This window comes from Pan paniscus, chromosome 10 (genome assembly GCF_029289425.2).
Source record: "Pan paniscus chromosome 10, NHGRI_mPanPan1-v2.0_pri, whole genome shotgun sequence".
NCBI lineage: Eukaryota > Metazoa > Chordata > Mammalia > Primates > Hominidae > Pan > Pan paniscus.
Window position 1 is genome coordinate 24886285 of NC_073259.2, and position 27391 is coordinate 24913675.

At 40.3% G+C, this 27391-nt stretch overlaps 1 protein-coding gene, 1 non-coding gene and 1 pseudogene across 6 annotated transcripts in view; 1 reads left to right on the top strand and 2 right to left on the bottom strand.

Annotated features, from left to right (window-relative positions):
• The window catches only part of AEBP2 (AE binding protein 2), a 160950-nt gene that overhangs the window by 1574 nt on the left and 131985 nt on the right, over positions 1-27391 (top strand). For all 5 annotated transcript variants that reach the window (XM_003816546.7, XM_008969591.6, XM_055095458.2 and 2 more), the window contains exon 2: positions 21431-21638. In XM_003816546.7, the coding sequence (XP_003816594.1) occupies positions 21431-21638 (208 nt within the window). The remainder of the gene's footprint in view (positions 1-21430; positions 21639-27391) is intronic.
• Positions 166-21079, bottom strand: LOC134728434 (elongation factor 1-alpha 1-like; annotated as a pseudogene).
• LOC112436867 (U6 spliceosomal RNA) lies at positions 4888-4994 on the bottom strand. The gene has a single exon (XR_003025542.1). It is a non-coding gene; the product is annotated as a U6 spliceosomal RNA (small nuclear RNA).

The window sequence follows — 27391 nt, forward strand, 5'->3', positions numbered from 1 at the left end:
TAGAGTTGGAATCGTAACAAAATACAGTCTTGAAGGTACAACGTAGTTTGCGGCTTTATAGTAATGTTTCAACATGAGAGTCATGATTTTAAATGATAATATTTAAAGTCATGCATTGGAGAGGTCTCGGAAGGAATGAGTATTATTTTTCTTACTAAAGCTTGTTAGAAATAACTGGAGAGTGACAAAAATGCGCATTTTTTTTTAGAACATTTAAAAAGTGTGATAGTGTATGTTTCAATTGTCTTATCATTACTTTTGATCTGTTTGGGTTAGTTGGTTTTTAATGTACTTTTAAAAAAACGAGAATCACATGCATATTATGCCACTTCTAAAGTATATTAGCGTTTATTTTGACCATCTGCCTATGTTTTGACAATCACATTTTTTTTTAAACATGCTCTCCAGAAAAGTATAGCAATGGAAATTTTAGTGGTCGATAGTGATTTTCATTTAAGAGTTTAATATTCTAAAGTTCTAGGAATTCTGATTAATTGATTAAAAACGAACACCTTAGTATTTAATGCTACAAGTAATACAGAGTCCTGGATATTTTGAAAATCTGGCATTAGATTCTGTTTGACATTAACGTCTAGTTAAGAAAATATCTTCGGGTAAAGTAGACTGTATAAACCTTAGAAAAACTGTGTTGAACTGTGTAGGCATGGGTAGGAGGGAGAATGTCTTCAAGAAAATTAAAAATTGATGTAAACTGCACAGTGAAGCAAGTGCTGTTTTTACCATTTTATTCTCCTCTAATACCATTACATATCTGAAAGTTGACATTAGTTTATAAAATCAGCGTTTTTCATTTACTCAGTATACACGTATTATGCTTGCCTACCACTGTACAAATTAGATGTCTTCCATTTCATTCCCACAACTATGGTGCAAGATAGGTATTATTTTGACTTCTGTTTAACAGATGAAGAAGCAAGTTGAGTATCTTACTCAGGACAGTAAATACAGCATGGAAATGGTGGGCTGGATATGAGCAAAGGTTCTCAAGTCTCCTATTATTTCCACTGAAGAGTTAGAATAATTCGCCTTTAAGTTGAGGCCTGGCGCGGTGGCTCAGGCCTGTTAACCCCAGCACTTTGGGAGGCGGAGGTGGGCGGATCACCTGAGTTGGGAGTTTGAGATCAGCCTGGCCAACATAGTGAAACCTTATCTACATTAAAAATACAAAAATTACCCAAGAGTGGTGGCGCGCGCCTGTGTTCCCAGCTACTCGGGAGGCTGAGGCAGGAGAATCGCTTGAACCCGGGAGGCAGAGGTTGCAGTGAGCTGAGATGGTGCCACTGCACTCCAGCCTGGGCGACAGAGCGAGACTCCGTCTCAAAAAAAACCAAGTGATATGTGTCAGAGTTTTGTTTTTAGTTAGTGTCCATTTACTACATCACTTCAGGAGACAAATGAATTATTGGTTAAGTACATTTAGGAAGTGGAGTTGTGGCTTTTATTTGACATTAATGAGATATTTACTTGAGTATATAATTTTTACATCTTATTTCAGAATAAGAAGTAAAATACGGGTGTCACAAATCCAACTACAGTTAAAACTTGATAACCAAGCAAACTTGGTTTTCTTAATGCTTACTTTTAGAGACTACAAAATACTGTTTTTAATGTCACCATTTCAGGGTAATAGATTTGTCACTTGTATGAAGAAGGCTTATTAGTGAAACTGGCTTGGGGTCTTAATAATCTTAATTCTGAAACATCTTCTTGTTGCCTTTGAGATTTTTCTCCCAGTTATTTTGAGTTTGGAAAGGATCCCTAATTCTTATAAATTACTGTAGATTACATCAATCTGTGGATTTTATAGGTTGATTTCATGGTAAGAAAACTTCATTTTTGTAACCAGTGGAAGGATAATCTTAGTTTTAAAGTGCTCTATAACATTTTTAGGCATTCCTGTTACAAAGATTCTATTATAATGCCCATTTACCTTTCCCATCGTTTTGGTTACGTTGTACTTTTTAGTTTATCTGATATGCTCTAGAATTTGTTGAACATCTTTGTTAAATATCTTTTTCTTTTTTTTTTTTGAGACGAGTCTCACTCTGTCGCCCAGGCTGGAGTGCAGTGGTGCGATCTCGGCTCACTGCAACCTCTGCCTCGTGGGTTCAAGCGATTCTCCTTCCTCAGCCTCCTGAGTAACTGGGATTACAGGTGAGTGCCACCACCCCTGGCTAATTTTTGTTTTTAGTAAGATGCGATTTCACCATGTTGTCCAGGCTGGTCTTGAAATTCCTTGACCTCAGATGATCCTCCCACCTGGGTCTTCCAAAGTGCTGGGATTACAGGAGTGAGCCGCCACCGCAGGCCACGTTAAATATCTTAAGTGCTACTTTTAAAAAGATAATTAGGCCGGGCATGGTGGCTCACCCCTGTAATCCCAGCGCTTTGGGAGGCCGAGTCGGGCGGATCATTTGAGGTCAAGGAATTCCAAGACCAGCCTGGACAACATGGTGAAACCCCATCTCTACTAAAAATACAAAAAAATGAGCCAGGCATGGTGGTGCAGGCATGTAATCCCAGCTACTCAGGAGGCTGGGGCAGGAGAATGGCTTGAACCTGGGAGGCGGAGGTTACAGTGAGCTGAGATTGCACCACTGCACTCCAGCGTGGGCGACAGAGCAAGACTCCATCTCAAAAAAAGATAATTAAATATAAAGACATAGATATTAGAGGTTACGACCTGAGATGTCATTTATGGTATTGGAAGGTTTTGTGGTAAAAAGTGAGTAATTTATGAAATGATTAAATACCACTTGGTACAAAAAGTTGATTTTTTTCCCCCCAGAAGAAAGTTTTTCAAAACCAGTGTAAGTTTATAGCGTGTTTATTTTAGTAAATTTAGAAAATCTTGAAATTTATATGTAATTTTATTTTTACTTTGGTTATAAAGATAGTAGGGAGAAGTATTTTGGTTATAAAGATAGTAGGGAGAAGTATTTAGCTATGTGAAACCACTAAAAACTAGCTTTTTTTCACTCTGAACTTTTTTTCTCTTCAGTGAAGCTGAAGTACTTTTTAAAAAAGTTACGCTCTTAGGTTAATTTCAGAGGCTATGGTAACTTCAAAAAAAAATAAAAAAAATTTTAAACATAATTTTATTTTCATTCTTCCAACACAGTATCATGTAAAAATAGTTTAAAATATAGTTGAATGAATGAGTCATCCAAAAAGTGATCAAATGTCAGCACTTGTTACTGAACGTGTATTTATGCTAAAAAAGTTAATGCCGAGAAAATAGAAGACAGTCTCAGGTTCAAGTAGTAAATTAGCTTTTAAATGGAATTTTAATATTTAAAATGCCCGTGGAGTTAGTTAACAAATTAGTACTAGCTATTGAATCAGTTAATATATGAAAGTACTCTTGGCCAGGCATGTGGCCCACACCTGTGATTCCAGCACTTTGGGAGGCCGAGGAGGGCAGATCACATGAGGTCAGGAGACTAGCCTGAGCATGAACCACCAGACCTGGCCTAAATCTTAATATTACTACCTATATTTCAATTTTTGAGTAGTATATCTTTGAACTTTAGTTCCTCAACTACAAAACAGGTATTACTCTGAAGTGTTGTTTTGTGGTTCAAGTGAAATAATTTCTGTTAAAGAGCGCTGTGAACTGTTTGGAGGAATCCATCCACGTTGCTTGAATGCGTGCATCTTTTCTGTTGTAGAATGGTATTTTGGAGGGCAGGGACATTTTTGCTTTTTTAGGATCTTTGTAAGTACCTAACATAATATCTTGGGTGTGGTGAATACTCCATTAATTACTAGCATTAAATTGAGAATACCAACAGTAGTATGTATGTATGCATTTATGGATTTATTTTGAGACAGAGTCTTGCTCTGTCACGCAGGCTGGAGTGCAGTGGCGCGATCTCAGCTCACTGCAGCCTCTGCCTCCTGTGTAGCTGGGACCACAGGCACCTGGCCCAACAGTAGTATTTATTTAACGTCTTACTACTTCAGGTCTCTTGTCTATGAAAGGGGGACAATAATGGTTCCTATCCTGTAAGATTGCAATGTGAATTGTAGAGTATTTGGTACACGTTTATTAAGTGTTTACTATGTGATGGGTATATTCTACAGATGTATATAGAATCCATGTTATGTGACAGGTGCTTTATTTTTTTTGATATAGGGTCTCACTCTGTCACCCAGGCTGGAGTGCAGTGGTGCGATCTTGGCTCATGGCAGCCTCTGCCTCCCGGGTTCGAGCAATTCTCCTGCCTCAGCCTCCTGAGTATCTGGGATTACAGGCGCATGCCACCATGCCCTGCTCATTTTCTTTTTTTTTTTTTTTTTTTTGTATTTTTAGTAGAGAGGGTTGCACCATGTTGGCCAGGCTGGTCTCAAACTCTTGACCTCAAATGATCCGCTTGCCTCGGCCTCCCAAAGTGCCGGGATTACGGGCATGAGCCACCGTGCCCGGCCTCATGCCAGGTACTCTTCTAAATGCTGGGGATACAGCAGGGTATAAAACAAAACCCTTACCTCATGAGTGGCAGAGAGAATCACTGCACAAATGAATTGATAATAGCTAGTAACGTCTGTTATTGTGAAGTGCTGTACGATCTGGAATGCCCAAAAGTACTGTATCAATCAGGTGTTAGATGTATGACAAGAGTCTGCAAATGAGTGTTGCAGAAATTTGCAAAAGGATATGGTAGACTAAAATATTTGATTACAGCATGTACATTTTAATCAGTTTTCTATGACTGTTCTGTGGTGGGCCTAAAAGCCTTCATATGAAACCTTTCATTTTAAATTGTTTTTAATATGTACGTGCAGCTAGTTATAAAAAAATATAACTAGTTTTCTTTTTTTTGGACGATAACTAGCTGCACATACATATTAAAAACAATTAGAAAAGAAATGGAATGCTTCATGAATTTGCATGTCATCCTTGTGCAGGGGCCATGCTCATTTTCTCTGTATTGTTCCAAGTTTATCATATATGTTGCCGAAGCAAGCATGCCAGTTATCTATTGGTAAAAAGTTTTGGAATAAGTTTTCTAGTAATGGCTATGCATGGCAGTGGTCTAACCTATGATTAATTTATTTTTGCGATGAATAGTTTGCATTTGTGAAAGTAGTAATTATATTGGTCTTAAAAACTAAGACCCATTGCGCCCCATTTATTGATAAGAAACATGACGGTATCTCCTCAGATACTTTGTTTTTAAAGAGCAGGCTAAAGAGATTATTGTATTCTGTTTTTTCTGTAAATTGCGACATGGTGCATTCAAATTAGAACTGGAGGCAGGTATGGTTACTCACACCTGTCATCCCTGCACTTTGGAAGGCCAAGGTGGGAGGATCCCCTGAGCCTAGGGGTTCGAGACCAGCCAGGACAGTGTAACAAGATCCCATCTACAGGTGGGGCACGGTAGCTCACGCCTGTAATCCCAGCACTTTTGGAGGCTGAAGCAGGTGGATCACAAGGTCAGGAGATCAAGACCATCCTGGCTAACACGGTGAAACCCCGTCTCTACTAAAAATACAGAAAAAAATTAGCTGGGCGTGGTGGCGGGCACCTGTAGTCCCAGCTACTTGGGAGACTGAGGCAGGAGAATGGCGTGAACCCAGGAGGCAGAGCTTGGAGTGAGCAGAGTTTGCGCCACTGCACTCCAGCCTGGGCGACAGCAAGACTCCGTTTCCAAAAAAAAAAAAAAAAAGATCTCATCTACAAAAAATGAAAAAATTAGCCAGATGTGGTGGCACATGCCTCAATTCCTAGCTACTTGAAAGGCTGAGGCAGGAGGATCACTTGGATCCAGGAGTCTGAGGCTGCAGTGAGCTGTGATTGTGCCACTGTAGTCAAACCTGAGTGACAGAGCAAGACTCTCACAAAAAAAAAAAAAAAAAAAAAAAAATTAGAGTTGGAACGTGTTGTATAGTCAGTGACTAAAGATTTTGTGTGGGAAGGGGGACAGATTTTAGGCTTGCGTAAATGATGAAGAGAGAATTCTAGAAAGCCTAACTGAAACATGTAGGCAGGAATGAGCGTAGCATGTTCAGGAGACTTCCTGCTAACATCTAAGGATGCGCCACTGGACCTGGGAAGTAAGAATTAATGGTGCAAGTGAGGCCTTTCATGCCAACACAAGTGTGTACGTCTCTCAGTATAGGTTTGTGAATCAAATTCTTTTTATTCTCTTCACTTTCTGTCTGTATAATTCCCTAGTTCACTTTCAAGTCTTACGTTGAACAGGCTGGTTCCTTGTTAGACATATTGTCAGCATTCCGAGTTCTTTCTTGCCCTCACCCCAATATGGATAATTGTTTACCATTTATCTCCACTGCTGGGTTGTGTGCTCCCTGAGAAGAAAAACCATGTCTGTCTTGATTGGCACTTTATCTGTAGCACCTGGCTACGTAAACATTTTTTCTGAATACGTTTTCTTGAGGATTTAATTTGAACAAGAGTTTGCATTGTTTTTCCAGACACAACTGTCACTAGAATAACTAAAGGAACATTGAGTAGTGAAAGAGCATGGACGTAATCTAACTTCTCAGAAGTTGCTTCCTTATCTGTAAAATAGGAGCAGTGTTAGGATTGAGTGAGATGACATGCAAAGGGGTTATGTATTTACTTCGTAGAGTCATTTATATCCCCATTTCTCATGCAGAGATGGTGCAGTGGAAAGAATACTCCAGCTGAGGATAAGCGATCAGTATTGTAGCCGTCAGGAAATGTGGCGAATTGTTTATTTCTGTGAAGCTCAGATTGATTCTTTTTCTTAAAAATGAGGGTTTTTGACAAAACAGTATAAAGTAATTTGGAGCTCAAATGCGAGGGTGCTGCTGTAGAGTTGGCAAGTACTTTAAATACAGTTAAATAAATAGATAATGGATTATCTTCTTTAGACAAACTCGGAATATTGCCGTGTGTGGCTTTGTTATATCCAGGATCTCAAGGATATCTTAGGTAGGTTCTTTTGGGTTTAAAAATCACCATATTTCTTTTTAAAACATTTTTTTATTTTTGAAAATAGAGACTAGGTCTTGCTATGTTGCCGAGACTGGTTTTCAACTCTTGGGCTCCAGTGATTCTCTCTCCTTGACCTCCCAAAGTGCTGGGATTACAGGCGTGAGCCACCGTGCCTGGCCAGAAGTCATCATATTTCTACTTCATATTTATGATGTTGTATTGAAATATCCATTTGTGTTTATTTCCTCTAGGCTATAACATTTTAAAAGTAAAGATCAGGCCGGACATGGTGGCTCACACCCGTAGTAAAAATACAAAAATTAGGCGCATGCCTGTAATCCCAGCTACTTGGGAGGCTGAGGCAGAATAGCTTGAACCCGGGAGGTGGAGGTTGCAGTGATCTGAGATCGTGCCATTGTGCTCCAGCCTGGGCAACAGAGCAAGACTCCGTCTCAAAAAAAAAAAAAAGTAAAGATCAGGTCTCATTTATACTTGCAGAACTTGCCTTCTGCACTCACTTAGTATGTTGTAGTCTGTATTCATTCTCAGTAATTGGTTGAATTCAACTTAATGTGGAAATACCTGATTGCATATTTCTTTCTCAGTTTCATTAGTGTGGCTGATTAAAGAAAAAGAGAACAGTTTTTTTTTGTTTTGTTTGTACTTCGAGACAGGGTCTTGCTCTGTCACTCAGGCTGGAGTGCAGTGGTACCGTCACAGCTCACTGCAGCCTCAAACTCCTGGACCCAAGTGACTGTCCTGCCTCAGCCTTCCAAATAGCTGGAGCTACAGGCATGCACTACCATGCCCAGCTGATTTTTTCATTTTTTGTAGAGATGGGGTCTCCGTGTGTTGTCCAGGCTGGTCTCGAACCCCTGAGCTCAAGCAGTCCTCCCACCTTGGCCTCCCAAAGTGCAGGGATTACAGGTGTGAGCCACCACACCTGGCCATCATTACTTTTCATAAATATTTTTTAAAGTACAAAGAGTAGATGAATTGGCAATAGATTTTTTAGTGTTTTAAATTAATCTTGGAAATTGTTATTTCAACATGTGTTTTGAGGTGTTGAGTCAAGAATGACAGTAGTCATTCTTGTCAGAAATGCATACTGAAATCATCTGATATTTTTCCTCAAAATTTCCTTAGGAAAGATCTTTTTATGATTTAATACTAATTAAACCTTCAGATGTAATTGCTTCTTTATTAAATGGGTGTTGTTCTTCATAGTGGATTTTTTTTTTTAAACATACCATCTTTGTATATATACATTTCTCTGGAAATGTTTGTGAAAAGGTAAAGATAACTTCCTTAGTGTTAATTGTGTTGAAGTGGAATGTTTCTAGTGTTTGTGAAGATATCAATTGCTGGCTGATATTTTAAGCTGGATGAAAAATGTGGGTGAAGTAATCTTAAAGGGTGATAGATTTGATATGAGAAATTTAAAGTAATGTGCTCAGTGCATAGTGGTGATAAAAGAATGTAGCCTACCTGTTTTCCATAGACTATATTTCATCATTGTTGCATAAAGTCCCTTTTGGCCAATTTAGTGAATGCTGCTGGGTCTTCAGGAAAGAAAATCGTTTGTCTTTAACCAGAGAAATAATTGTGGGGATGGAAAGTAGTCTTTTTCTTGATGATAAAAATTCATTTTAGCTTTTTAAATTGCAGTGGTAATAGCTTGTTAGTAATAGTGGTAATATCTTGGTTTTGGCTAATGATTTTTAGTGTGCTTCCAGTTAATTTTTTATGAATTATTTTAGTGTGACAAAGCCATATATTTTACTTGCCTTAAAAAATACTCCTAAAGTTTCTCGCTAAAAATGATGAGCATTTACTATGTGCAAGGCTCTAACTAGGTTTGGGAGTTTACTCTGAATAGAGGTTTATAGGTGACAGTACAAATGAACTGGATCATATGGGAGCAGAATTCCTTCCACCTTAGATGAATAAGAAGGGCCTTAGGGAAATTTGACTTGTTTATAACACACACGTAATAAAATAGGCACTTGTCTTTACTTTTTTTTCCTAATTGAGTTTATAGACCAAAAAGCCTACAGCACCACCGCAGTTTTGAAAGCAAAATCAGGTAGCCTTACAGAATCTGATGTGTCTAAATTCCTTAATCCTGTTTAAGACCAGTTTTATAATTTGCTCTTTGTCCTTCGTAAGTAGAAAAAGTGACCACCCCATTGCCCTGGGAAGGAATGTTTGGAGTTGGATTTGATGTTGTCATTGTTAGGCTCAAATCTGTTTCAGTGGCCTAAGTTCTAAATTTGGGACAATTTCTTTCTACCCTCAGTGTTGCTTTCTATGACTGACCTTGAATTTTTATGAAGCTAATTGACTTGTAGGAATCGAATTTAATAGTTTATATTGTTAGTAAAACTATCTGCCTGAATGGATCAAATTTTATGTAGATGTTAAATATCTCTTTTGTGTTATGCACTATGAATGTACAAAACCAAAGAACTTTTGCTTGTGTGCTACACTAGATAAAAGTTTTGCATACTAGATGAAAATGTCAGCCTGGCACGGTGACTCATGCCTGTAATCTCAGCACTTTGGGAGGCTGAGGAGGGAGGATAGCTTCAACCCAGGAGTTTGAGACCAGCCTAAGCAACAAAATGAGATCCCATCTCTACCAAAAAAAAAAAAAAAAAAGAAAAAAAAAGCCAGATGTAGTGGTGGTGCATACTTGTAGTCCCAGCTACTCAGGAGGCTGAGATGGGAAGATCGTTTGAATCTGGGAAGTTGAGGCTGCAATGAACTATGATTGTGCCACTGTACTCCTGCCTGAGTGACAAGAGTGAGACATTGTCTCAAAAAAAAAAAAGGGTCATTTTTTTTTTTTAAGTTGCACTAAAGGAGTATTAGTGCCATTTTGATGTATACTATAGGCTGTATTTCAATTATTTCTTAAATCAGTAATTCATTCAAGTTTCTCCTTTGAATGTATAGTAGTATGACAGTGTTTTTTGGCATTACTGTTTTGCACTTGTTTGACTATGGGCAAATCTTAATTTATCTGAAAGAAAAGGATACGAATAACGGTTTATTAGAGTTGTAAGCGTTACAGAGTTAATACACATCAAACATTGTTCCAGTTATTATGGCTGCATGACAACCCTTTTCCAACATTTAGTAGTTTAAAACTACAGCATTTATTTTACTTATGAATCTATGATTTGGGCCGGGTTCTGCAGGGTCAGCTCATTTCTGCTCTACTTGGTATCAGCTCGTGGAAGCAGCTTAAAGACTGGGGACTGGAATCAGAATGCCCACTGACTCATGTCATGTATCTGTCACATGTCTGGTGCCTGGGCTGGGAAGACTCAAAACAGCTGGGGGTCAGAACAGCTGGGGCTTCTCAGGCATCCCTCTCTAGCTCTGTGTATGTTCTTCACGGGATCTCTTCCACTTTGCGGCTTCAAGGGAGCCAGATTTCTTAAATGGTGGTTGAGGACTCCCAAGCTGAGTGTTCCAAGAGCGAGCCAGGCTGAAACTGTGTTCCCTTTTATGACTTAGCCTTGGAAGTCTGGCATCATCACTTCTGCAGTAGTCTCAGGCCTGATCAGATTCAAGGAGAGGTAATACAGACCACATCTATTAGTGCTGTATAATAAGAGGAGTTAAGGATGGGGTCTTTCAAAAGTGACCATCTTTTAATTTTTTTTTTTTTTTTTTTTTTTAAGAGACAAGGTCTCGCTTGCTGGGTTGCCCAGGCTGGAGTACAGTGGCTATTCACAGGCACAGTCATGGCATACTGCAATGTTGAGCTCTGATACTCAAGCCATCCTACCACCTTAGCCTCCTGAGTAGCTGGGACTACAGTTGTGCATCACTGCACCTGGCATTAAAGTGGCCATCTTTTGTTTTATTTTTATTTATTTATTTTTGAGATGGATTCTTGCTGTCACCCAGACGGGAGTGCAGTGGCACAATCTTGCTTCACTGCACCTCTGCCTCTCGGGTTTAAGCGATCCTCCTGCCTCAGCCTCCTAAGTAGCTGGGATTACAGGCATGCGCCCCCACACCCAGCTAATTTTTGTATTTTTAGTAGAGGTAGGGTTTCACCATGTTGGCCAGGCTGGTCTCGAACTCCTGTCCTCAAGTGATCTGCCCACCTCAGCCTCCCAAAGTGCTGGGATTTTTATTTTTATTGAGATGGAGTGTCACCATATTACACAGGTTGGTCTTGAACTCCTGGATTCAAGTGATGTGTCTGCCTCGACCTCCCAAAGTGCTGGGATTACAGGCAAGAGCAACTGCTCCTGGCCAAAAGTGGCCATCTTTAAAAAAATACGATCTCACACAAGCACATAGAACAATGCAGGATATATAGCAAATGCTGTGTTAGCTGTTAATATAAAAAGTAGAAACAAGATTTAGAGTGCCTTTTGCTATTTTATATAGTAGGTTACATAATTGCTTTTTTTCCCTTAATAGTCATAACCTGTAACAAGCAAGGTTGTTAATGGTTTTCTTTTTCTTTTTTTGTTGTTGTTAATGGTTTTCTTGAAGTACCTGTTTCATTTGGTTGTTTTAACTTTTAATCCCTTTGTCAAGCCTAGACTAAATATTAGGGCAAATAATTATAATCTGTTTCAATGAATGGAGACGAGAAATGGTAACTCAAGTAAAGAATTTTTACTCTTAGAGTTGTGCATTAGGTGTACAACTTCAGAGTTCTTAAGATATAGGGGATTCTTAAATGCTTTTGCAATGTTTTGAATTTTACCCTTTAAGAAATTGATTATAAGGGCGGGAGAGACATAGTGTAATCTTTCTAGTATAAGTGGCAGTTTTATAGATGAAAGGAATATCACCTGTTAGCTGAATGATAGTTTACCTGTTAATATGATTAGATTAGGATTTCCTTTGTATCATTGTAATGTTTACCTAGTTGGATAAATAGGCCTGTGAAAAACTATATAGACTTATGTTCTTTTTTTTTTTTTTTTTTTTGAGACGGAGTCTCGCTTTGTCGCCCAAGCTGGAATGCAGTAGTAGCATGATCTCGGCTCATTGCAAGCTCCGCCTCCCAGGTTCACGCCATTCTCCTGCCTCAGCCTCCCGAGTAGCTGGGACCACGGGTGCCCGCCACCAGGCCCGGATAATTGTTTTGTATTTTTAGTAGAGATGGAGTTTCACTGTGTTAGCCAGGATGGTCTCGATCTCCTGACCTCGTGATCCACCCGCCTCAGCCTCCCAAAGTGCTGGGATTACAGGCGTGAGCCACCGTGCCCGGCAGACTTACGTTCTTTCTTAAAAGTTTTTTTGTAGAGATGGGGTCTTGTCATGTTGCCCAGGCTGGTCTCGATCTCTTGGCCTCAAGCAGTCCTCTCACCTTGGCCTCTCAACATGTTGGGATTATAGGCATGAACCACTGTGCCTGACCTATATACTTTTTTTTTTTTTTGAGAAGGAGTCTTGCTCTTTTGCTCAGGCTGGAGTGCAGTGGCTCGATTGAGCTCAGCTCACTGTAGCCTCCGCTTCCTGGGTTCAAACGATTCTCCTGCCTCAGCCTCCTGTGTAGCTGGGATTACAGGCACGCGACACCACGCCTGGCTAATTTTTGTGTTTTTATTAGAGACGGGGTTTTGCCATGTTGGCTAGGCTGGTCTCAAACTCGCGACCTCAGGTGATCCACCCGCCTTGGCCTCCCAAAGTGCTGGGATTATAAGCGTGAGCCACCGCACCCGGACAAATGAATTTAAATTTGAAGTGGGTGTTTGTGGATGATACATGTTTATGTCAGTTTTAGCATCCAGTTTCTTTCTTTCTTTGTTTTTTGAGACAGAGTATTGCTCTGTCACCCGGGCTGGAGTGCGGTGGAGGCGGGATCAGAGCTCACTGCAAACTCCACCTCCACGGCTCAAGTGATTCTCCCCCCCTCGGCCTCCCAAAGTGCTGGGATTACAGGCTTGATCCACCATGCCTGGCCCCCAGTTTATGTCTTTATTCTGTTTTGGCTGCTTGGTTCTGCAAATCTGATTTGGAGATGTGGACAGTCTCCATGTCTCCATGTGTACCTTAGTTTGTTCTTTTATAAAAATAGAGACGGGGTCTCGCCATGTTGCCAGGCTGATCTCCAACTCCTGAGCTCAAGCCGTTCGCCGCCTCTGCCTCTCAAAGTGCTGGGATTAACAGATGTGAGCACCTGCGCTGACCACATTACTTCTACTGATTTAGGAACAGGGATTAGTAGTAAGGACGTTTTATTTGGAAGACAACATTGTTTATTGACTTTAATTGTTTTCATTTCCTGTCACAAATGCAAAAGTGACCAGAACCTCACACTGAACTCTTAATACTGTTTTATGTCAACTTTTAATTGTTACCACACACACACACTTGGCTAGACCCGTAAGTGAAGGGAGGATTCACAAAGTAATTGTGGGGAAAGGTCTTTAATTGGTTAAGGTATAAGGTATACGATTTGCAAGCATGATTTTATGTGAATGAAGATGTGAAGGCTTAAGTTAGGGTGGTAGAAACACCAGTGCAGCAGAGCCGTAGCCTTTTTACTCAGTGATGTATTCATAGAAAATACTGAAATTTGTAGATTTTAGTTTTTTTGAATGTCAATAAATTATGCTTGATTTCAGGTTATATACTCTCAATCCTTCAAGTCCTTGTCCTCTACCTTCCTTTAAAGTTAGACATTTCAGTGCTTGCTTTGGCGGCACATACACTAAAAAAAATAAAGTTGGACATTTCAGTAGGCTAGACCTCACCAAAGATACGGCAGGTGGGTGGAGGGGGGAGAACGACCCAAAGTTACCAAGGAGGAGCTACAACACAAATGAATTTGCTCACAGAACTGAAAAGAAGACTGCCGATAAGGCTTGCCCCTATCCATTTGACCTCAGACTGAATTTCAAATTCAGCAGTTAACCTCAGAATAAAATAAAAGTATTCCCGTTTAGAAACATATTCTTTTGATCTGTTTTAGGGAGGTGCTCAAGCTTTGGTGGTTCTCAGATTTTTTTTTTTTCTTCATGAGATAGAATCTTGCTCCGTCATCCAGGCTGGAGTGCAGTGGCACAATCATAGCTCACTGCAGCCTTGGACTTCTAGCAATCCTCACCTTAGCCTCCTGTGTAGCTGGGATTACAGGCACGTACCAACATGCCCAGCTAATTTTTTTTTTTTTAAGAGACAGGGTCTTGCTATGTTGCCCAGGTTGCTCTTGAACTTCCAGCTTCTAGAAATCCTCCCGCTCCAGCCTCCCAAGTTGCTGGGATTGTAGGCGTGAGCCACTGCGCCTGGCAGAAGTCATATTTCAATAGCCCTTTAAGATAATTGTGTTGCTATTTGGTAATAAGACAACACTTGGCAAGTGGTAGTTTCATAAAGATTATTTGCAATGTGTAATCAGAAATCATATTAGTGAACTTTTCTCAGTTACTTTAAGACCATAGTTTTGTCCTTCTCAGTCATGGTAACATAAGCATCCATGTATTGCTTCCTATGCTCATGCACCTTGTCATTTAGCAAAGTGATCTTTATAACTTTCTCAGTATTGGCAACCCTGTCAGCCCTGGTCACGTCCACCAAGCAGATACTTGCCTGGAAGTAATTTAAGACTCAAAGTTGGGGCTGTTCTGGATGTATGAGTGAGACAGGCTTCGAATTTCCAAAGGAAACCATTTTTATAAAATCATACAGTTGATCGCTCTAGCTGTTGGGTGGAAAACTGGTCTGCTAGATAGTTTCTAAACTAAGGGAAAAGAGGAAAAGGAGAATGTTGTTGATGTTGAAAATATCTCAGGTTGCTCCCTAAATATTCCATTGACATCTCTAACAACGTGTGTGTAGGTGTTTTTTAAACTTAAAAATTTGGTTTACCATTTTACCATATGAAACAATTTCTTAGATGGTCTCATCAGTTTCAGTTGGGTAACAATACTAGTCAAAGAGATCTTTTTTTTTTTCCTCATTAAACTTTTTTAATCGCTCTCAAAATTCCTTGACAAATTTTTGGTCAAGTTGTTTCCATTAAAAAGTACTGATTTTAAAAACTAATAACTTAAAACTGCCACACACAAAAAAGAAAACCAAAGTGGTCCACAAAACATTCTCCTTTCCTTCTGAAGGTTTTACAATGCATTGTTATAACCAGTCTTTTACTACTAAACTTAAATGGCCAATTGAAACAAACAGTTCTGAGACCATTCTTCCACCACTGATTAAGACCGGGGTGGCAGGTATTAGGGATAATATTCATTTAGCCTTTTGAGCTTTCTGGGCAGATTTGGTGACCTTGCCAGCTCCAGCAGCCTTCTTGTTCACTGCTTTGATGACATCCACTGCAACTGTCTGTCTCATATCATGAACAGCAGCACGACCCAGAGGTGGGTAGTCTGAGAAGCACTCAACACACACGGGCTTGCCAGGAACCATATCAACGTTGGCAGCATCACCAGAGTTCAAGAAGTTAGGGCCATCTTCCAGCTTTTTACCAACATGGCGATCCATCTTTTCCTTCAGCTCAGCAAACTTGCATGCAGTGTGAGCCGTGTGGCAATCCAGTACAGGGGCATAGCCAGCACTTATTTGGCCTGGATGGTTCAGGATAATCACCTGAGCAGTGAAGCCAGCCGCTTCCATTGGTGGGTCATCTTTGCTGTCACCAGCATCATTGCCATGACGAACATCCTTGACAGACACATTCTTGACATTGAAGCCCACATTGTCCCCAGAAAGAGTTTCACTCAAAGCTTCATGGCGCATTTCGACAGATTTTACTTCGGTTTTAATGTTGACTGGAGCAAAGGTGACCACCATACCAGGTTTGAGAACACCAGTCTCCACTCGGCCAACAGGAACAGTACCAATACCACCAATTTTTGTAGACATCCTGGAGAGGCAGGCAAAGGGGCTTGTTAGTTGGATGAGTTGGTGGTAGGATGTAGTCCAGAGCCTCAAGCAGCATGGTTCCACTGGTATTGCCATCCTTACAGGAGGATTTTCATCCCTTGAACCAAAGCATGTTAGCACTTGGCTCCAGCATGTTGTCACCATTCCAACCAGAAATTGGCACAAATGCTTCTCTGTCGGGGTTGTAGCCAATTTTCTTAATTTAAGTGTTGACTTCCTTAACAATTTCCTCATATCTCTTCTGGCTGTAGGGTGGCTCAGTGGAATCCATTTTGTTAACACCGACAATTAGTTGTTTCACACCCAGTGTGTAAGCCAAAAGGGCATGCTCCTAGGTTTGTCCATTCTTGGAGATACCAGCTTCAAATTCACCAACACTGGCAGCAACAATCAGGACAGCACAGTCAGCCTGAGATGTCCCTATAATCATGTTTTTGGTGAAGTCTCTGTGGTTAAGTCTCTGTGTCCTAGGGCATCAATGATAGTCATGTAGCACTTGCTGTTCTCAAATTTCCACAAGGAGGTATCAATGGTGATACCACGTTCACGCTCAGCTTTCAGTTTATCCAAGACCCAGGCCTCCTTGAAGGAGCCCTTTCCCATCTCAGCAGCCTCCTTCTCAAATTTTTCAATGGTTCTTTTGTTGATGCTACCACATTTGTAGTTCAGATGGCCAGTAGTGGTGGACTTGTCCGAATCTACGTGTCCAATGACGACAATGTGGATATGAGTCTTTTCCTTTCCCATTTTGGCTTTTAGGGGTAGTTTTCACAACACCTGTGTTCTGGCGGCAAACCCATTGTGAAAAGAAAAAAAAGCTAGTCAGAGAGATCTTTTCGGTTCCTACTAGTCAAAATGTCACAGCAGCATCAAGCGGGCACTTGTTAGAAATGCTTTATCTCAGGACCTACCCTAAACCTACTGAATCAGAATCTGCAGTTAATAATACTGAATGCAGAATCTGCATTTGACTTGTATACACATGAAAGTTTGAGAAACACTGCTTTAGATTATCTAAGCTATCTGCATAGTGTGAGTGTATTGTCTGGCTTAGGTATTCTTCCAAATATCAGGGTGTATAGGTCTTCACATTTCATGAAATCAGTAGGTGTTCATTGAAAAGGAGAATTAACTGTGTGAAAAAATTTAACATATGTATGGTCCTAGAAATACTGTAAGTTTAGGTGGATTGTCTCTTGTTACATAACGTATTATAGGAGGAAGGGCACTGCTTTCTGTGAAATTGCTATCTAGCTCAGGGTCCTGTCACAATCAGAAGTTACCTGTCATTTGTTTTCTGTCCTCTACTGTTGCATCAGGTCTGTTGCCTTCATCAGTCGAGAGAGTGGAGAGGACCACTGGTGGCAGCATGGGTCTGGGGCCAAAAGGGAGCCTAGAGGCTTAGGATTGGATACTTCCTAGAAGTTGGAGGAGCCTAAGAGGGGTTGTGAAGCAGAACTTCTGTTGGCCCTGTTCAGCTTGGGGGAGACTCTGTGTGGGATGTCTTGAGTGTCCCAGGACCTGCCTCTCACCTTGTCTGCCATTGTATTCACAGCTTAGTCCCCAGTGGTAGGCAAAGCTCATGCTCTTAACATTTACATTATGCTGTCTTTATGAGGAGCTATATCCACATGAAGTATTGTTTCAAGTGTGTGATATCACACATAGACTCAACAATGCTTACCGTTACTAGATTTTGGACTTTTTTATATGGTTCCTTTTCTTTGGTAAAGGTAATAAGCAAAAGTACATGAAGTACTATGTAGACAGACAGATTCCATAATGATGTTTCGCAGCTATATAAATCTCTCTTAACCTTACTGTGTCCAGTTAAAAAAAATTGATTTGGTTTTCAACTAATTTTGGACTTTTTAATAAAAGCAGTATAGGTACAGCATGGTTAAAATGGTATAAAAGGGTATATACAGTGAAAGATAAGTTTCTCTCCCACTCTTCCCTTCCCCCAAATATTTACTAGGTTTCATATATCTTTCTGTGCCCTTGGAGACTAGCTATGTCTCTGTCTCCCTCCCCCACTTAGGTATGCAAATTGGATCATTACTACCCTGCACTTGTGTTTTACTTAACTATACCTTGGAGATTGTTCCATATCACATTGAGTTTTTATTGCTTTTCCTGAGATTGTTTATAAATTGGTTATGATCGGTTGTTCACTTAGAATTATTAGTATTTGCCTTGGAGTTAAATTAGTATAGTTTATGTAAGTATGTGCTTTACAGTTGAATGTTTTAAAATATATAAAGCAAGTGATAGGGAAAATAGGTAACCATTTCAGGGTTAAGGGCCTCATGAAACTTGAAATTTCTTTTTTTTTTTTTTTGAGACGGAGTCTCGCTCTGTTGCCCAGGCTGGAGTGCAGTGGTGCGATCTGGGCTCACCGCAAGCTCTGCCTCCTGGGTTCATGCCATTCTCCTGCCTTAGCCTCCTGAGTAGCTGGGACTACAGGCTCCTGCCACTATGCCTGGCTAATTTTTTGTGTTTTTAATAGAGATGGGGTTTCACTGTGTTAGCCAGGATGGTCTCCATCTCCTGACCTTGTGACCCGCCTGCCTCGGCCTCCCAAACTTCTGGGATTACAGGCGTGAGCCACCGCGCCCGGCCGGGGGAAACTTGAAATTTCTAGGGTTTAAATAAAATGTGTATTTCGGTATAGAAAAACCACCATACCCAAGGTTAGTCTTGCAACAACAAACAATATATGTATATTCAGATATTCAAGAGCTGATTAACATTTGAGAGTTTTACAGAGATTAGAGTTTTAGAATGAAGCCTTAGAGTTGCACTTTAGAATCTATATTGACTAGGCAGGTAAATATATATTTATTGCATTTAACTAACTAGGTAGGTAGATAGATGAGCTTAAATACTAGAATATCCTTTAAAGGAAAACCTGAGACATTTTTCATATGGGAAGCATCCTACAAAAATATCTTTGCTTTTAAAAATGGATACGTTTCTAGCATGGGCAGCAAAACAAGACTCTGCCGCTACAAAAAATAGAAAAATTAGCTCGGTGCAGTGGCTAATGCCTGTAGTCCCAGTACTTTGGGAGGCCAAGGCAGGAGGATTGCTTGAGCCCAGCCTGGACAACATAAAGAGACCTCATCTCTACAGAAATTTAAAAAATTTAGTTGGCCATAGTGGTGCACACCTTTAGGCCCGGCTACTCAGGAGGCTGAGGTGGGAGGATCACTTGAGCCTGGTAGGTCAAGGCTGCAATGAGCCGTGATGACACCACTGCACTATAGGCTTGGCAACGGAGTGAAGACCCTGTCTTAACATCCCCCCACCCCTCACAATAGGTACATTTGATGTTAGACACAGATCATTATAAAGCTTACTTAAGCTAACAAAATTCATGTAAATTTTCTCAGGTGTGAGTGAATAGGTTGTATTGGTATATAGGTGAACGTTCTTTTTATTTTTTGAGACAGAGTCTCGCTCTGTCGCCCAGGCTCGAGTGCAGTGGCATTACCTTGGCGCTCACTGCAACCTCCTCCTCCCAGGTTCAAGCAATTCTCTGTCTCAGCCTCCCGAGTAGCTGGGATTACAGGCGTGTGCCACCATGGCCAGCTAATTTTTGTATTTTTAGTAGAGACGTGGTTTCACCATCTTGATCAGGCTGGTCTTGAACTCCTGACCTTGTGATCCACCCACCTCGGCCTCCCAGAGTGCTGGGATTATAGGCGTGAGCCACCGCGCCCGGCCTGAAAGTTTTTTTTTTTTTTTTTTGAGACGGAGTCTAGCTCTGTCGCCCAGGTTGGAGTGCAGTGCCGCTATCTCTGCTCACAGCAGTCTCCGCCTCCTGGGTTCACACCATTCTCCTGCCTCAGTCTCCCAAGTAGCTGGGACTGCAGGCGCACACTACCATGCCTGGCTAATTTTTTATATTTTTAGTAGAGACGGGGTTTCACCATGTTAGCCAGGATGGTCTCGATCTCCTGACCTTGTGATCTGCCTGCTGCGGTCTCCCAAAGTGCTGCGATTACAGGCATGCGCCACTGTGCCCGGCCTGAATGTTCTTTTTTTTAAGAAGGTATATACTGTGGTTGATTGTCATGATGCCTGCAATTTTAAAATGATTCAGAGAAACAGATTACAGATAGCAAATAGGGTAAAATGTTAATTGAATTCAGATTTAGCTGTATTTTGTGTCTTTGAAATTTTCCATGATAAAAACTTGGCGGGAGGGAAGCATACCTCTTTAAAGTTAATATAATTTTCACAACTTGACTTGTGTTGTTTCTTAAATTGCAAGCAGATACACACCTTTTCATAGATTTAGTCTGAAAACATTCTTTCTCTTGACCCTTATGATTGAAGTGACTTTCATGTAATTTATTTATTGAGAAGATTTTGAAAAAAGAAAATAAGTGAATTGCTTTTAAAATGAAGGTGGAAGTGTGATACATTTTATTAAGATGTGAATTTTTGAGCATTTTGACCACTAGTATATACTTTTTTTAGTAAATAAAAGAGTTACTACTGTGTAATACTTTATTTTATTTTATTTTTTGAGATGGAGTTTTGCTCTTATTGACCAGGCTGGAGTGCAATGGCGTGATACTTTATTTTATTTTATTTTATTTTTTGAGATGGAGTTTTGCTCGTTGACCAGGTTGGAGTGCAATGGTGCGATCTCGGTTCACTCCAACCTCCGCCTCCTGGGTTTAAGAGATTCTCATGCCTCAGCCTCCCGAGTAGCTGGGATTACAGGCACCTGCCACCACACCCAGATAATTTTTTGTATTTTTAGTAGCAGTGGGATTTCACCATGTTGGCCAGGCTGGTCTCAAACTCCTGGCATCAGGTAGTCCACCTGCCTCGGCCTCCCAAAGTGCTGGAATTACAGGAGTGAGCCACCGCGTCCAGCCATATGTAATACTTTAGTAAATAAAAAGTAAAAGGGATTGATTGGCATTTTCAGTCTTTTTTTTTTATGGCTAGAGATGAGTTAAAAAAATAAAATTTTAGGGCTAGGAAAAGATTTTTTATTTGGACTTTAGAAAAATCAGAGACCAGTTTTCTCTCTTCTGCTTTTTTATTTAGCTGGGAAAATACTGCAAAATTTCCCCAATTCTTTGACATGAAAAGAAGTAGGATGTGGCAGCAGTTATATTTTCAGATTAATGAATAGAAGAGATTTCAGGTCAACAAGTGATTTGCAGAGCCATAAAGATAATGCTTTGATTGTGAATTATTTACAGCTGGAAACTCTTACTTTCTTATGCTGCTTTGAACTGTGGAAGGGATGAGATGTGATAAGCTGTGTGTTTGGGGGTGTGGGTGTGGTTTGTTTTCTGTAAGATGTAGTATTTAGTTCATGCCTGCCAAAAGTTGCTTAAATTATTCCATATCTGATTTTGAGGTACTGTCGTGTTTCTGTCTTGATTTGTACTTCATTGCCAACTAATTAATTTAAAAGCATTGTTGTTTTCTCATGGAGAATATGGTTACTATGCTTTGTTCACATGGAGCAGAATGTCAAGTGGTAATCTTAATTAAATATTTGTAAGATCATATTCATGTTAGTGAATTTCTAGGAATAACACAGCCTTTTTTCTTCTTTTGTAGCATAAGCAGTACTATAATGGATGTAGACAGCACAATTTCCAGTGGGCGTTCAACTCCAGCAATGATGAATGGACAAGGAAGCACTACTTCTTCAAGCAAAAATATTGCCTATAATTGTTGTTGGGACCAGTGCCAGGCTTGCTTCAACTCTAGCCCAGATCTGGCAGATCACATCCGTTCCATACATGTAGATGGTCAGCGAGGAGGGGTTGGTTTTGTCATTTCTTTTTTTCGCTCCCTGTTTTCGTTAGTTTTATTAATTTATAATTGCTAGTTAGGCTTTTTTGCTGAAAGTAATTTGGGATTATTTTTACACAGGCTTAGTTTTTTCAAGTGAATTTTTAATAATTATTTCCCATATACTTGATAGAATCAAATAAAAATAGGATATGTGCTGGATTTTAGTTTGTTTTTAGATAAGTTATTTTGAAGAAATTAGACTTTTAAAAGTATAGAGGGTGACAGTATTATTAATGAATACAGTGTATTCCAGGGTTCTGATGTTTTGAGTTGAGAACATTTAGAATTAGCACTGTCTTGATTTTCCTTTGTTAGAGGATCCTAAATTATTCCTGACGCTTAAATTAACTGGGGAGACTATTGGTACCAGGATTAGTGTATGCAATTCTATTAAATAACAACCTGAACTCATTATTTGTGAGTGAGAATTGATCATCTTTCCCAGGTCTTGTCAGAGCTGATTTAGATGGAAAGTTCTGATTAGTCAGTATTGACCTATGTCCTTTCAGGAATACATTTAATTGTGTCAGTTCATGTAACTTCTATTAGGTACTGAATAAAGAGCTAAGCAAATTGGGTAAGCCAAAAGTAATGTGCCAAAATATTAATTTATACATTGTTTCAACTTCACCTAGATTTTTGTTGAATAGTTATCACACTTAGTGCATTTTTCAGAAATTAATGTCACAGTGTAAGGGCAGGTAATTTATTAATATTAGGCCACACATTTCCTATCAGCCTGGCATCACTATTGAAGAACAGATAACTAACACAGTAAAAATCATCATGGTTTAAGTTAGTGGGTAACTGTTTCCAAGTTCTGTTGATATTTAGAGTATAGTATTGATCTTTTTTTTTTAAACATCCAACCAGGTCAACGTTTCTAACATTTTAAGCAGTGATGTCATACTTGAATTTTTTTTTTTTTTTTTTTTGAGATGGAGTCTCACTCTGTTGCCCAGGCTGGAGTGCAGTGGCGTGATCTCAGCTCACCGCAGCCTCTGCCTCCTGGGTTCAAGTGATTCTCCTGCCTCAACCTCCCGAGTAGCTGGGATTACAGGTGCCCGCCACCATGCCTGGCTAATTTTTGTATTTTTAGTAGAGATGAGGTTTTGCCATGTTGGCCAGGCTGGTCTCGAACTCCTGAACTCAGTTGATCCGCCCGCCTCGGCCTCCCAGAGTGCTGGGATTACAGGCGTGAGTCACCGTGTGTGACCGAAATTTCTTTTAAGACATATTCATCCCTGTCACAATGTATTATAATGTGTCAGCAGTTTTTTGATTACTCAAACTTGATAAGTATAGCACTTGTACATTTGTCTTCTTGTTAGAGTTAATATGTATGATGTCTGAGTAACCAGTAAAATGTTATACTTACTTATGATCTGTTAACTAACTGTGTCCATCATATGGTATTTTCAGTGTAAAACCCAGCTCAGTGGTTGGGCTACTTTGGTAACCCAGTCTTCTCCCCCAAGCCATATGTCAGATACTTAGTGTGAAGTATCTTAGCAGGTTGGTTTTCTGGCTTTTGTAGATCTGCTTTTTGTGAGCCAGTGCTTGATGTCACTTGGTATATACCATTTTTGAGCATCATGGCATGATGCTTTTTTGTCACTTGACTTAGCAACTGTGTATAGAATAATGAGCTATTTGGAAGATCACTGGGCTTCTCTTAGTAGATGTGGGAGAGGGAGAATTTCACATTTCTGAGTCTTGGAATCCCACAAGTTGAGCTGGCATACAACCTGATGAGAATTTCAGCCCTTCCCAGATTTGTAGAAAAAATGCAGTTACAGTCTGATTTTTATTTTATTTTTATTTTTTTAAAATTAATTAATTAATTTTTTTTTTGAGACAGAGTTTGGTTCTTGTTGCCCAGGCTGGAGTGTAATGGTGCGGTCTCAGCTCACTGCAACCTCTGCCTCCCGGGTTCAGGTGATTCTCCTGCCTCACCCTCCCGAGTAGCTGGGATTACAGGCATGAGCCACCATGCCTGGCTACATTTTTTTGTATTTTTGGTAGAGACGGGGTTTCACCATGTTGGCCAGGCTGGTCTCGAACTCCTGACCTCAGGTGATCCACCGGCCTCGGCCTCCCAAAGTGCTGGGATTACAAGTGTGAGCCATCGCATCCGGCCAAGACTGGTTTTTAAAATAATTAAATATATCATGTAATCACAGTAATTATATACCTGTACCTTATTGATATTATAGAATTAGACATGAAATGTTGGCATTTGTCCCGTAAGTGTAATATTGAAATGAAAAATGTCCCATGTGATTTCTTGAACCCTTATTCAAAAATATCACTTGATTACCAATAATAAGATTCTCTAGCTGATTTTAAGAGTAATGCTGTTTGGCCGGGCGTGGTGGCTCGTGCCTATAATCCCAGCACTTTGGGAGGCTGAGGCGCGCGGATCACGAGGTCAGGAGTTTGAGATCAGCCTGGCCAATATGGTGAAACCCCGTCTCTACTAAAAAATACAAAAATTAGCTGGGTATAGTTGCGCGCCCCTGTAGTCCCAGCTACTCGGGAGGCTGAGACAGAAGAACCGCTTGAACCCGGGAGGCGGAGGTTGCAGTGAGCTGAGATCACGCCACTGCACTCCAGCCTGGGTGACAGAATGAGACTCTGTCTCAAAAAATAAATAAATAAATAAAATAAAAAGAGTAATGTTATTTTGATCAAAGATAGGAGTCCTGATCTTTGAAGGACGTTATTTGCTAAACTATAAATGTAAAGGATCAAATAATGTAGAAAATGCATCCCAGTTTTTTCCTACATACCAGTCATTAGAATATAGACTATGGTTTGTTTGTTTGTAGAGATGAGGTTTCACCATGTTGCCCAGGCTGGTCTCCAACTCCTCGACTCAAGCGATCTGCCCGCCTTGGCCTCTGAAAATGCTGAGATTACAATAGACTATGTGTTTTGAATGATAAAATATGAATGAGAGTTTGGAAACTTAGTACTACTATAAAAGACAAGAAAACTTGATCTGATTTTGTGCTTTGAGATTGGCTTTTGTGTTTGTTTTTTCTTTTCTTTTTTTTTTTTTTGAGATGGAGTGTTGCTCTGTTGCCCGGGCTGGAGTGCAGTGGCACGACCTCAGCTCACTACAGCCTCCGTCTCCTGGGTTCAAGCAATTCTGCTGCCTCAGCATCTTGAGTAGCTGGGATTACAAGTGTGCACCACCACGCCCAGCCAATTTTTGTATTTTTAATATAGATGGGATTTCACCATATTGGACAGGCTGGTCTCGAACTCCTGATCTCAGGAGTTCCTGAGGAGGACTTGATCATCCTCCTCAGCCTCCCAAGGTGCTGGGATTACAGGCCTCTGAGCCACCATGCCTAGCGGGTTTTGTGTTTTGAAGAGTAGTTGTTGGTTGGAACATCAGATTTTTTTCTTTGAAATGAACTTTAAAAAAACAAAAACATTTTCGGCTGGTCACAGTAATCCCAGCGCTTTGGAAAGCTGAGGTGGGTAGATCGCTTGAGCTCAGGAGTTTTGAGGCCAGCCTGGGCAACGTGACAAAATCCTGTCTCTACAAAAATTAGCTGGGTGTAGTGGCACACGCCTGTGGTCTTAGCCACTCAGGGGGAAGAGGTGGGAGAATTGCTTGAGCCCAGGAGGTTGAGACTGCTGTGAGATCGTGCCACCGCACACCAGCCTGGATGACAGAGTGAGATCCTGTCTCAAAAAAAAGAACAAAAAACATTTTTAATGTATAGTTCAGGGGCTTTAAGTACATTCACCTTATTGTGTAATCGCCACCCACTCTCTGTCTCCAGAACTTGTAAATTATCATCCCAAATTGAAATCTGTACCCATTAAACAAACTTACTCTCTGCTCCCACTAGCTCCTGGTAACCACAGTTCTACTTTCTATCTCTGTGTGTTTGACTGTTGTAGGTATCTAATATAAGTAGAAAACACCTGATTTTGTTGGCCTAATTATTTTTTTAGATTTCTTATTTCTTCTTTCTCTCTTAAGTGTTAAAGTGTCATCATGGAACAGAAACAGATGAGGAAAAAATTGGTAACCCTAGAAGATTTTATGCTTCTGATTATTGAAAGATGACAGTTTTACTGGAGCAGTAAGTTAGCAAGATCTAAACTATATTTATTTCTGTTCTTTTTCTCATTCCACTATAATCTTTGCCCTGGGGAGAAAAGCAAAACCATTATATATCCACTTAGCATTGTTTTTTTCCCCCTTTTAAGTTGTTTATGTTGCTATGTTCATGTGGACTTCTTTGGAGGCCGAAGTCAAGTGGAGTTTAGATTTTCCTGGCCTGATTTCTACATTAAAATTAAACTAATCTAAACACCAAATTATGAATACACTTTTTTTTCTTAAACAGAGATGAGGTCTCACTGTGTTGCCCATGCTGGTCTTGCCTTGGCCTCCCAAAGTGCTAGGATTACAGGCGTGAGCCACCATGCCCAGACCAATACACCTTTTTTTTAAAAACATCATGAGAGTGCTTTCTGCAATTTCAAAAATAAAAACAAAACAGGCAAAGAGAGAATCAAACCTATCTCTAGTGTTAAGTATGATAGAATTTTGTTATTGTTGCCCAGGCTGAAATGCAGTGGTGCAATCTCCACTCACTGCAACCTCCACCTCCCAGGTTCGAGTGATGCTCCTGTGTCAGCCTCCTAAGTAGCTGGGACTACAGGTGTGCACCACCACACCTGACTTACTTTTGTATTTTTAGTAGAGATGGGGTTTCACCATGTTGGCCAGCCTAGTCTCGAACACCTGACCTCAGGTGATCCACCCGCCTCTGGCTCCCAAAGTGCTGGGATTACAGGCCTGAGCCACCGTGCCCGGCCTAGGTCCGTACTTCTATGTGTGACTGGTTTCTGAAGATTAGACTCTTGAGTTATCTTACTAATCAAATTTCAAATCCCAGTGTCCTCTTAATATAAGTCTTGGAAAGTGGGGAACTTGTAGGACTTTAGAGGCTTAGTGTAAAATATATTACTATTCTTTCTTAGCTATTTCTCACATAAAAGCAATTTCTGGAAAGAAAGCCAGAGGTTTAGGTTTCTTGATATAGGATTTATTTTCTGTGTCATTTGAGGTTTACTTTTGCATATATTCTTTGGTGTGTTTTTTTGTTGAGAGGCAAAGCGAGGAGATTGTGGGCAAGGGAGGAATATGGTACAGTATTATTGGAAGACTTGAATGAGTCCAGTTAACTATAGCACTCAGGAGGTCAAGGTTGCAGTGAGCTATAATTGTGCCACTGCCTTCCAGCCTGGATGATAGAGCAAGACTCTGTCTCATTAAAAAAAAGAAAATAAAAATTGGGCTTGGTGGTACCGTGGAATCATCCATCCAACCCCTCTGCCTGACTGTGTGTGTGTGTGTGTGTGTGTGTGTGTGTGTGTGTGTTTAATGAGACAGTCTTACTATGTTGTCCAAGCTAGTCTTACTATGTTGTGCAGCTCCTGGGCTTAAGCAGTGCTGCCATCTCAGCTTCTTGAGTTCCTGGGATTCCAGGCATATATCACCACACTCAGCTGGCCTATCTGACTTTAGATGGTGTCTCTCTTTTCTTTTTGTGTAATTTTACTGAAAACAAGATCATTTACTCAGTATAATTAGGCCTTTATTTTGGCATGTAGATTATTCTGTTAACTTGCTCTGCATTTAGAATATATTTGGCTGATTTTAATTTACTGGTAATAACTGAATTTCCT